This window comes from Xyrauchen texanus, chromosome 11, assembly GCF_025860055.1.
Source record: "Xyrauchen texanus isolate HMW12.3.18 chromosome 11, RBS_HiC_50CHRs, whole genome shotgun sequence".
NCBI lineage: Eukaryota > Metazoa > Chordata > Actinopteri > Cypriniformes > Catostomidae > Xyrauchen > Xyrauchen texanus.
In genome coordinates this window covers 44,914,201-44,927,157 of record NC_068286.1, presented here as the reverse complement: position 1 = coordinate 44,927,157, position 12,957 = coordinate 44,914,201, and the positions used below count along the sequence as shown (strand labels likewise).

The 12,957-nt window shown below is 38.8% G+C and overlaps 1 protein-coding gene across 1 annotated transcript in view; it reads right to left on the bottom strand.

Annotated features, from left to right (window-relative positions):
* Window positions 1–4,012: 4,012 nt before the first annotated feature.
* dnah6 (dynein, axonemal, heavy chain 6) overlaps window positions 4,013–12,957 on the bottom strand; it is an 85,277-nt gene continuing 76,332 nt past the window's right edge. Inside the window, 11 exon segments of the mRNA XM_052137461.1 lie at window positions 4,013–4,175; window positions 4,388–4,610; window positions 5,700–5,851; window positions 5,946–6,018; window positions 6,221–6,406; window positions 6,540–6,667; window positions 6,789–6,918; window positions 7,966–8,087; window positions 8,922–9,041; window positions 10,103–10,241; window positions 11,995–12,141. Of these exon segments, the coding sequence (XP_051993421.1) occupies window positions 4,072–4,175; window positions 4,388–4,610; window positions 5,700–5,851; window positions 5,946–6,018; window positions 6,221–6,406; window positions 6,540–6,667; window positions 6,789–6,918; window positions 7,966–8,087; window positions 8,922–9,041; window positions 10,103–10,241; window positions 11,995–12,141 (1,524 nt within the window). The 3' untranslated portion in view covers window positions 4,013–4,071.

Below are 12,957 nucleotides of genomic sequence, written 5' to 3'. Positions count from 1 at the left end.
AACGGGTGGTAAGTGCTTGGGTAAGACACCTTTGAAATGTACCAGGTAAGGGGGTGGATTGGAGGTGCAGGATTTTAAAATGCTAGTATAACTGCACAGACAACTGATTTCTATCCCAAATTATGAGTTTAGTGGTGGTCAGTGGGGCAAAATGAACTTGTTATATGAGGAAATATTCTGCCTATAGACACTATTCTTTCTTTCATTCTTAATATCAACATTTTGAATAATGTCTTCATTGCAATATGTCCCTACCAAATTTCAAACCAAATCTACGCCCTTGCATTATTGTAAACATTGGTAGTATTATTGTAATAACAGATAATTTTTTAGGAATTAATTTGGTCATAGAATGCAGTTTTCACTCTATAGAATTACTTAAACTCTTATGTGTACAGAATGGGAAAGTAAATGAAGAAGGATTCATTATTGTACTGTTTCACAGTCTCGGCCCCTCCAGGTGTAGCAGGGGACAGCTAAGAAACTCCAACTAAGAAACAGCATTCTCAGATGAGGCTGCACAGCCTGAGGGTTCTGCATCTGAACTAAAATCTTCAATAGTTCATCATTAGACAGGAAGCAGAAGTCCAGACAGAGTATCAAGAGAACTCAGCATTCTGATAGAAAAATTTTGCAGGTACCTTGGGAAGAAAACTCTTTTAGGTAAGCCTTGAGACATTTATGAAATAATAACGCTTTATTATTCTAGAAAATGTCCTTAGGTAAAGGGCTGAAATGTTGACTATAATGATGAAAGTTGACTATACAATAATTTATGACATTTCCTTGTTTTGGGGCTCAATGTTTCAGATTAAAACTTTTTGTACCTGGAAAAATTTGTGGATCAACTCATACATACTCATACATACAACTGACCAAGTTAAGACTGAGTACACATTAAATTGACAACATTAATATAACTACTGTGAATAATGGTTAAAAAACACACTCACCTGAATATTGTCAGTCCGTGTGAGGATAAACATCCTTGGAATCCAGATGAGACAGCACTAAAAGTTCTGTTGTCTTCCAGGATACCTCAGTCTATCTGGTATGTAATGTGTACATGCAGATAAACATACCAACATGCATAATTGTTATAATAAGAGACTTATAAACAGGTATCACCTTTCTCAGAATTTTTTTCCAGAGATGCTTCTCCTGAGGCTTGTCTTGACACCTAAAATTATGAGAGGATTCATGGGATTATAGGAAAAAATTTGGCACACTATCCACTATTTTTATCACCTCCTGTACTGTATTTGTGGGCCAAAGTGGAAGAGATTGAGTTTTTGTGGGAGGCATCAGTAAGCTGGTCTTGCAGTAGTCAGGCCTGTGGCTACTCTCCATATACTTCCATGCATTTTATGGATTTTATACAGATCTAATGATGATTTCTAAACCCTACCCCTAAACCTAGCCCTCATAGAAACCTTTTTTGCATTTTACATAAATATAAAATAAACAACATAATTTAGTATTTTAATAAGCCATTTCCCTCATGGAGACTGCTGGCTGGGCCCCACAAGGTAGATGATCTGAGGTTGTACTATCCTATAAACATGTACAGACACACACACACACACACACACACACACACACACACACACACACACACACACACACACACACACACACACACACAAGCAACAGATTTCAGGATCATGGTTATTTAATGTTACATTACCATTGTTTGCATGATAGGCAAGTTCAAGGAATTGTGCAAAAAAATAAATAAAAATAAAATAATATGCAGGTGAAACTCCATGTCTTGCAGAAAATATTCTGGCAACTTATTTGTATGTGTGTGCTAAATTTCTAAAAGAAATAGCTGGTATCAGCCCACATGAAGGGCTGGCTTTATTTTATTCTTCCCATGTCCACTTACCCCCTCCGTCAGGGATCGCTTTCCTGCTGCTGGAGGCTGATATCATGTACTGTAGATCACAAGATCATACATAGTCCCAGCGTCAACATTTTGCATATAAACCTGTAAACCTTTTCCAGTAGTCAGTTTTAGACAATAAACAGTGGGTTTCAAAAGTCTGAGGCCACTTGTGAAAATGCTTCTATTTTGCATTTGTTTCTAATACATTTTTTCCATTGCTGGAAAATGGGGGACCCCGAGGCGTTCCCAGGCCAGTGTGGAGATGTAATCTCTCCACCTAATCCTGGGTCTTCCCCGAGGCCTCCTCCCAGCTGGACGTGCCTGAAACACCTCCCTAGGGAGGCGGCCAGGGGGCATCCTTACCAGATGCCCAAACCACCTCAACTGACTCCTTTCGACACAAAGGAGCAGCGGCTCTACTCCGAGCTCCTAACGGATGACTGAGCTCCTCACCCTATCTCTAAGGGAGAAGCCCGCCACCCTTCTGAGGAAGCCCATTTCGGCCGCTTGTACTCGTGACCTAGTTCTTCCGGTCATGATATTATATGTATTCATTTTATTTAGTCATGCATTTTTAGAAACGTCCCTCACATGACATCTTCATGCCAACAAACTTGTAAGGACAAAATACTGATAAAGACTACAGGGCTGTTATCTTATTCTATATCATCCCTACTTGGGATTGAACCTGCAACCTTAGGCTTACACTCACTTAGGTCATGTGATCACCTAGTGGAAATGACAACATTGTTAGAATAGTGTAACTCTTCAGTTTTAAAGTAAAAATAACAAAAAACGTCAAATTGTAGTAAAGTATAAAACCACATTTTGTTTGGAAGACAACAGTTTGAACCATTACTATTTACAGTATGTAATGTTTAACTTGATATACTGCTGTGAATACACAAAAATCCAAATTTAATTGAAAAAAAAATAATAAATTAAGAAAAAAATGTCTTGTATGTACAGTTGAAGTCAGAAGTTTACTTAAACTAAGTTTAAATGTATTTGGCAAAGGTGTTTCACAATTCCTGACAGGTCAGTTTGGATAACTGCTTTATTTTAAGAATGTGAAATGTCAGAATAATAGTAGAGAATAATTTATTTCAGCTTTTATTTCTTTCATCACATTCCCAGTGGGTCAGAAGTTCAAACACACTTTGTTAGTATTTGGTATCATTGCCTTTAAATTGTTTAACTTGGGTCAAATGTTTTGGGGTATCCTTCCACAAGCTTCTCAAAATAAGTTGCTGGAATTTTGGCCCGTTCCTCCAGACAGAACTGGTGTAACTGTGTCAGGTTTGTAGGCCTCCTTTCTCGCACATGCTTTTTCAGTTCTGCCCAAAAATCTTCTATCGGACTGAGTTCAGGGCTTTGTGATGGCCACTCCAATACCTTGACTTTGTTAAGAAAAGGAGGAACGAGACGAAATTCATTTTTGTAGCAATGAAAATGATGCCACAAAAGCTGTCGATTGTGCATAACATGTAATGAACCCGGAATTTTAACTTGTGTATCTGATCCTGCTCAATTGGTGCAGAGAGGAACAGAAAACCAGCCAGGGTGTCTTGCAGTGGAGGGCGAGTCGGTATGTCACCCAACGGCAGTTAGGATGTTTGCAGGTGAGCAGAAGATCCATTCTGAGATGATGTACATTGCCCAACTGTTCCATGACCAGCATGAGGCAGATGCACCATTCTCAAAGTCTTAAAAGACTTTAATCACAATAGCATTACATTTTCTTTTAGCCCTTTTTTGTTGTTCCTTGGCCATAGTAATGCTATATTGGCATCATTTAATTGTATTATTTTAGAAATAAAGAAGTTTCTCTCCAAACTTAATTACATTCTTTGCTATGATTCTGTTTCCTTACCAGTTATTTTATGTAATCTTATTCTGTAACTTCATTCAGACCATGTGCTCTGTTTTAATATGTACAAATAATGCATAAACACTGGGGATATGTCATGTGTGTTAGAAAATATAGCTATAAAACTATTATTAAACCATTTATAGAGTTCCAGATGAGTCAATGTATTTTGCTGAAGACGTTGCTGTTTAATCATGGCTTTTTGTTTATTGTGAACAGTATGCAAGAGGCATGTTCAGTGTACTTTCCTTTGTTTCATTTACAGCTGATTTTTATATCACTGTGAAAAGTAAAGCATATACTGTGGCTGTGCTCACTCATTGAGTTGGCAAAGTAGTGCAGAGGCTTTTGAGATCCAGTAGTCACTGGGCCGGTTGGATGGCAACATCACAGTTACCACAAAATTTGTAGAGTGTCCTAATAGACAAATAAAAAATATAGAATTAAATGGATGCAAATAAATGAAAAATATGACTGTCCAACACGTTACAAATTTGAGAGGTAAATTCCAAAACTGATAAAGAACATGAACTGTTACTGTTGAACTGTTCAATAAATATTGTGTAAATATGTCTTTCTAGTGAACTGATGGTAAATATGTAAAACGTCACACAAGGGGTGAAAATTACCTGTAGTAGACAGAGTTCCAGCTCGAGCAGAGGTCTTGTACAGTGGTGCCTGGTAGAGGGTGGGTTCAGGAACATAGTTTTGCTGAGGTTCAAAATGCACCACGGGCAGAATGTGGTTCATCACCCTTGACAACGCATCTTCAATAACCATGTTTATGTCATCCCAGCGACAAGCATCCATGAACATTCCATGAACCAAGACCCCATCCTCTATAGTGGGAAGCTATAGAAAAAGACAACACAGTATGGAGTCATATGCTGAGAACTAAAAATTTGATAGTTTGATATAAAACAGTTCCGCCATCAGGGGGGGTCAAAGGGTACAGATGAGTACCCGGGGGGCCCATACAAAGGTCTGTGGTTGACATTTAATGGGATCAAGTACAACAATTTACTTACTGACTTATATCACCAAAAATAGAATGTATATGTACTGTATTTACAAGATAAATACATTAATTGTTAGAATTAAAACACATTTTACCTTGTCATCTGATTCTGATCCCCATCCCCCCGCTGTTATTGTGTATATGGTGCGGTCGAAACACCTGGCCAATCAGATGTGCGTAACACACACGATGTGCATTGTGTAGCTAATGTAAAGCGGGGACTGACTAGAGAGTAAAAATGCCTCAACATCTACCTAATTAAAAAAAATAAACATCACAATTTTCCTGCCATGTAGGCAGTAGGGATGTAACTATATCAAGGTTTCACTATATACATCGGTTTTAAAATGGATGGTTATTATAACGTTGAAATCTTCTCATTGACGGTATTGCATGAAGATAAAGACAATTTCTTTCTATATACTTATATTTTCTATTAACTTTTTATTTTTATTATTTTTTTATTATTATTATCTCTGTTTTGTTGTTGTACTGTTTGTGCACTGAAAGCTTCTGCCACAAAGACAAATTCCTTGTATGTGTAAGCATACTTGGCAATAAAGCTCATTTTGATTCTGATGTGAAGAGGACGATAATATTTACATTTACATTTATGCATTTGGCAGACGCTTTTATCCAAAGCGACTTACAGTGCACTTATTACAGTGACAATCCCCCCGGAGCAACCTGGAGTTAAGTGTCTTACTCAAGGGCACAATGGTGGTGGCCATGGGGTTCGAACCAGCGACCTTCTGATTAACAGCCCTGTGCTTTAGCCACTACGCCACCATCACCATATAAGGTTGAAATGTGAAAAAATGGCAAGTTAAAATGTCAATAAAAGCCTTTTTCAGAGGGGGTGGAAAAGGGTCAATGGTACAGTGAAATACTCAATTATAAGTGTTCTCTTCATCCAGGCTCACCTCTTTGTCCATGTCAAGTTCTTTCCCTAGATCGAGGATTTTCAGTGCTTCAGTGACAAGAGTCTGGTCTCTGTACACTGGCACCATGTTGAAACGAAAATTCAGCTCATCAATGGGCAGGTTGTACTTGCGTGCGTGATTTTGCAGTGCCCCTAAGAGACAAAAGGAACTCTTTATTTACTGTATATATTATTTACTAAATAATATTTTGTAAAATATTATAATATTAAAAAATATTTTACGTACCTGTGAGAAATCCTTGGGGAAAAAAGAAGCCAGAAATCCAGAAAGACTTAGGCGGACCCCTTGTGATCCAACTCTGCTCCAACGCACACACACACACACATTTCAATTTTGTGTTTTACGGACAAATTAACCACATACGGGATTAGAACGACATGAGTTTAAGTAAATAGCAATGGTCTTTTCCTTTTGGCATGGACTATACCTTTAAAATAGGGTGTTATGATTGCATTATCCTGCGTCTTTGTGCTGTGAATATATATAAAGATTTACAATACCTCTACAAAAGCTGTGCGCAGGGTGAGGTCTTTAACCCAGCTGCCAAGAGGTTTAAGGGAAGGGTAAGCAGCATTAGACCAGTGATCTGGAACATGGTTATTCAGGAAACTGTTATAGATCTTCTCCATTTCTTCTGACATCACCACTAGACCTGCTATTGCCTTTTGCAGAGTACAAAGTGAAGTCTATTTGCAGAAAAATGCACACACACACACACACACACACACAGACAAAGCAGGAAGATTAGTGGGCGATCAATAAATGATTAGCTGCTGTAATATATCCTCTGCAGTTTACAATCAAAACGCTCTTGCTTACCTTGAGCACTCGCAACAGGAAGTTAAATCGGTCTACTTCCTGTCCAAGCACAGTGGTCAGAGAATTGAGTCTACCGTTGGAGTCTTGCATAAACAGACTCTCCACTGCTGCATCCATATCCAACTTCTCTGTTCAGATGCACACACACACAAGCATACACATAAAAATACAAGCCCACAAAATCGGTTATATAAACAATGAGGTGACAGTGTGCTTTTGAGCAGGGAGCTACATGTGTTTGACACTAACCAGGGATTCTAGCTAAGATGGAGTCAGCCAGTTCATGGACCAGCTCATCATTACTCTTCCCTCCACCTGCTGCAGATGAGCGGGGCTGGACCTCCAGAATGGTACAGATCAGCGTCATTGTCTCCTGCCTCTGTTTCAAAGATGGAGAGAGTGTGTGTGTGTGTTATATGGCAGGTTGAAAGGTGCTCTTTATCAAAAGCTCTGTGGATTTGCATCAGGTCCCAGATTTTACATTGATAGGCACAAACTATGATTATCCCTGTAGCAAGTGAATCTGTATTCAATGTAGTTTTAGTCATGGTTTTCGAGGATGAGGGCTTATTACAACCTGTCCATGCTGGTATCTACCTAATTTGGCTAGCTTTTACCAATTGACAGTTGAATTTGCATACTGCAAATATTACCATAGAGCTTGTTTGGACACACTACCTTTGACATCAACAACACATGATACAGGAAGCATTTTCTCCTCCCTTTTAAAACTTAATAAGCCTGTTGATTTTGGTATTCTAAATATGCATGATTATATGGTTAGTAGCATTTCATTAACTGCATTCAACACTGCTTTTTTACCTGTAGTCCACGACCCTATAACAATAGACCTACAACCGATTTTTGGGTCATGACCCAACATTTGAGAACCAGAGACTGAGAGGTAAATAAAAAGAAAGTGTGAAGTGCTCATTCATTTTGTTCTTAAGAAAATTACACTTAACGGCACATTGGTGAAAGAGCTTTATGATTTCTGTAAATCCTAGTTCTCTGAAAGGACCTTCTTAGCCTCTGGTGGTGGTGGTGAAACCATGAACCATCACCATTGTGCCCTCGAGCAATGCACTTATTTATAAGTACCCAGTGGCTCCAGGGGAATTTTACTTGTAATACTGTATGTGTAATAGTTGTTGTGGATAGATACATCTGATAAATGACTACTTACTTACCTCACCCAATACTTCCTGGGTCGAATACTTGAAAATGATAAATGAACGTTTTTAAGTGGGAGATTTAGATAAAAAAAAAAACCTAATCATACTTGTTATGGCATCTAACTAGTTATAATAATAAACAGAAATTCAAATTCTAAATTTCTGAACTCAAACAAATAACTCATACTACAGGACTGGTGTAAGTTGAATTTGTTACTCAGTGCGAGTGTACTGTAGGCGAGGTGAGTTACCTGGAATGCCAGGTTGGCGTTTTCATGCATGCCAAAGATCTCTGGATCATCATTCAGAGGCAGATTCTCAATGTGTTGCTTATATTCAGTCAGGCTGTCTGAATCAGGAGCAAAATAAATCCCTGCACAAAGGAAAGAAGTCTGTAAAAAATCTAAACAAGTCTCTTAAAACCTATACAATAATACAATAGCCATGTTTATCTGTACATGCTTTGGCTCTAGTGTTTGGTGTTTCAGAACGTGGAGGTGAGGGCACGGTCGGGAATCTGTCTGGGAAGAGAGCAAGGGTAAGGGTTCGCACCTGAGATGATTTGCTAGTAATAACTTGTTTCTGTGTTCGCAGTGAGAGACGGGGGAAATAAAGAAGGGCCAGACCTCATTGTGGAGAGAGAGAGAGACAGACACCCGAAGCTGTTTGTGTGTTCGTGAAGCCTGCTGTCGTGGAAGCTACACCATTGCAAATGTGTTTTTGTTTTGTGTTGAATAAACAGTGACATTCCTGAGTAGCAAACGCTGTCTCCTGCTTCCTCATTACATTGAATCCGTTACCCAGAACATCTTTCATTGTTCAGACAAACTAGTCAATTCCCAGCTACACAGCTTATTACAGGTGGCCCCATCCCAAACTCACACCATTGGTTGAGTCAGCAGTTGACATGGAGGGCCCCTGACAGTGCCGCAGTGTTTACACTCTTTGGTGAAGTCAACCTACAGTACTTATACTTACATATACGCTATATGCTATGCAATTTGAGATTCTGAATACTACATTTGGTTTTTGATGAGTGATGGTGAATGTGTGTCCAAATCAAGCATTATACAACAGTTTGTTCCAGTTAACTTCTTGTTTCTACAACTGTTGTATAAAATAAATAAATTGCAGCCATATTGATATTCAGTACAACTGCACTTTCGCTTGTGTGATATTGCGTAAAAGTATGTATGTGAGTGTGTACCTGATTTAGAGTAGGTGTAGCTCTCCTCTAATGTGGCCGGGGAGAAGAAAACCTTAAGGATAGTATGCAAGCACCGCTGATCCCAGGCATCTGTCACCCTGCCTCCATACGTAATCTGACCTACAGAGACAATAAAACGAACACATTTAAACACATTCCATTTTATTGCATCACTGACTGGTGGCTTGCAAAGAATTAATGAGACAGTTTGACACTGAGTGAAGCTTCTTTAATGAATCTTTCCTGAAGCCCCTCATAACAACATTACTGAAACATTCTTTCATAGTCCCTGCACAACACCAGCTGCATACATTTGAGAAGGGAGTGGTGATGGCGTAATGGGCTAAAACTGGGGCAGTGGTGGCTCAGTGGTTGAGGCTCAGGGTTACTGACCAGAAGGTTGGGGGTTCAAGCCCCAGCACAACCAAGATGCCACTGTTGGGCCCTTGAGCAAGGCACTTATCTCCAGGTTGCTCCGGAGGGATTGTCCCTGTAATAAGTGCACTGTAAGTCGCTTTCGATAAAAGTGTCTGCCAAATGCATAAATGTAAATGTAACTGTTAATCAGAAGGATGCTGGTTCGATCCCCATAGCCACCACCACCACTGAGCAAGGCACTTAACTCCAGGTTGCTTTGCGGGGATTGTCCCTGTAATAAGTGCACTGCAAGTCGCTTTGGATAAAAGCATCTGCCAAATGCATAAATGTAAATGTAAGGTACAGTAACGCAGACATCTGAGGTCTCCTACATTTAAATACTTTTTATCTAAATAGTTGCTTTGATACTAGGGTAATTTTATGTTTAATAATATGTTTATTTATCATATCTAACCATTCTCACAAGAAAAGAAAAAAAATGGGATTTGAGCTGCTAATGCTTACATGTATATAAGGTTTCCATTGTCATAATGGTTTATATGCCAAGCTAATGAAATGTTCTATCCCCTAAACATATTTCTAAATATACAGTAACTCTCACACAAATTTTTTTTTTAATATTTTAATATTTGTAATGTTTATTAACCCCTTTCAGTGATGGGGATAGTTGGGGTGTCTTCACAATGTAGGCCTCATCATTTGCTACATTGTGAGGACACCAGCATGCACACACACACACACACACACACACACACACACACACACACACACACACACGCGGTTACAAGTCCTTGTAAACACACCTGTGATGTATGTGAGAGCATCCCAGGGTATATGTCCTGTCTGACAGTAGAGGTTTAGGTTGAGAAGAGCATATTCTCTGTCACTGTCATTGAATTCATACCGGATGTTCCAGCCCAGAGGACCAAATTTCTTTCTCTCCTAAACACACATGAAGGCATACACACACATACAAAGACACAAAACGAATTAGAAGAAAAGTGCGGGTCATTCATGAAATACATTTGTAGACCACCCAGGAAAGCAACATTTCTATGGATTCCCTTGGAAAATGCTGTTTAAAACATCTACAATAAGGTCTGTAGATAACATTACTTAAAGAGACAAGGGCTGGATTTCCCGAAAAATTAAGCAGAACATTAAGTAGTACTTAATCTGTAAGGCGCATTTCCCAGAAGCATCATTATCTAATTAGTTCGTAAAAACTTTTGTAAATTAACAAGAACTTTGAACCTATCTCAAGTACATTAAGTTCAACTTTAACGTATCTTTATGACATCTTTCACAGTTTATCAAAGAAAATGGGACATTTAATAAATGTATATATTTTGATCATTGGAAAGCCATTTAAGATATTTCAAAGGATAAAAAAGTGTTGAAAAAATCACTATGAAATAAATAGGCAGTCTCCGCAGTCTGCACATGCAACGGGATAGGTCCAAATTTACAAGCCACTGTAATGTTATGTGCTATGTGCATTTACTCCATCTGCAGCCTGAAACTGAACTTTGGTTGGATTTTTGACGTTTGGAAAACTCAACATGTTTGGCATATTTACTACAGCGGATGATAGATTTTTTGACTCACAAAGCGGGAGTCTGGTGAAACCAAGTAGTTCTAGGGTGAAGGTTCTACCTGTCAATCAACCATTGCACTAAGACATTTAACTATGCTGGTTATGTGTGGCTTAAAATGAAATAACCGTCTGATCTGAAAATTTAAAAAACACATACATACAGTACACAGAATGAACAAGTTCACTGAATCTTTTTCAATGTGCCTGATATCAGCATAAAGTTTCACAGATGATAAACACACACATCTGAAGTTTCGTTTACACAGGTACTCCACTAAAATAAATGACAATTCTTCTCAAAAAATGGTGAATGACAGTGAATTTTCGGTTAACCCAACAGCTGGTGTTAATTGATTGTTTGTGCCCCACCAGAAATAATGAGCCTGAGATGTCACTGATCATATGACTGTGTATAATTTATATTGTAGAACATAACGAACAAGTCTCTACCATTAATGTTAACCAGCCTTAAAAATACATTTACAAGTTCAAATTGTATTGTTGCATTTACTTTAATGCAACAACTTAAGTAAGAATTAATTTAAGGATGATTTGCACAGATATTTGTTATGCTCATGTTTCATGAATGAGACCCATTACATTTGCAATTACATTTGGTGTTGATAGTGTCATGGAAATTACACACTTAAGCAAGGCTATCAAATGCAATGCACTATTTCTCAGTTTTAAATGCTTAGGGACAAAATTACATCATGATCTTCAATAAACGCATATATTAAAAACCATTTTATTGTACTTATTTTTACATTTTATTATTATCTTGAAAAATTGGCCAACACTAGCATAAACTGAACATTTTATTTTCCACCACATTCAAAGGAATGCGTCTTGCAAATGTAGTTTCCCACATAAAATCACAGACATATACTGTACATGAAACTTAAACTCAAAGTTAACCTCAATAAATTTGGAAGTTTCCATCCAATTGTTTTATTTGATCACACAAAAATGCACTAGTGTTCCAATCAAGTCCCTGCTCTTAGTATATAGCAAGGAAAAATTCCCATAAATTTTGTAAACTTTATAATCTCTGGGTGCTTCAGATTGAAATTACACATTTAATCTTTGAGCCCTGACCTGAATGACGGCGTGGAAGAAACACACTCCAAAGATTACTTTTCTCCATTTCCTGCCAAGGATGTGCTCCTCAAAGAATGCACTGCTGATCTCAGTAAAGGCTCGTCTCACGTTTGCACGAAGACCCTTTGGCGGCTCATTAGTTACCTACCAACACATTAACATAGGCTTATTAGTTCCCTGGCAACACAAGCATATTAGAAACGGAACACAACTAGAGTTAAAGTATAGGCAGGAAATAAATGTAAAACTAACCTCTAGAATAAGACTGAATTTCTAAACAGTTTGGCTGCTTCAATGCAGCAATGTGACTGCACTTTAATTACAATGACGCATCTCTTGTTTACGGCCGTATATGCTCCTATTGTTTTCCAGTGACTTAGGTTAAATTGTTTTAAAGACTTTGCAGATGACCTGGCACTGCTCTCTCGCACTCACCAGCGTAAGCAGGAGAAAACATCTCAACATTCAACAACAGGTAGTCTTGAATTCTCTAATTCTCTCACACACACACACACACACACACACACACACACACACACACACACACACACACACACACACACACACACACACACACACACACACACACACACACACACACACACACAAATGGCGCTAGCCTGCGACTGGGAGCAACTTGGGGTTCAGTGTCTTGCCCAAGGATACTTCGGCATGTGGAGTCGTGTGACCCGGGGATCGAACCGCCAACCCTGCGATTAGCAGCCGACCCACTCTACCACCTGAGCCACAGCCACCCCCAAGAACAGGGGGACATCACTGGACACCAAAAAGAAAACACAGGAGAGGCAGATGTAAAAACACGTTCAAGGTCATGAACCAGACCTGGGGGACTATACAACGGATGGCCCAGAACAGACTGGAGTGGTGGACTTTTTTTGTTGCTGCCCTTCATACCAATATGCACAATGGGCAGTAAGTACAGTGAGTGAATAAGAAAGT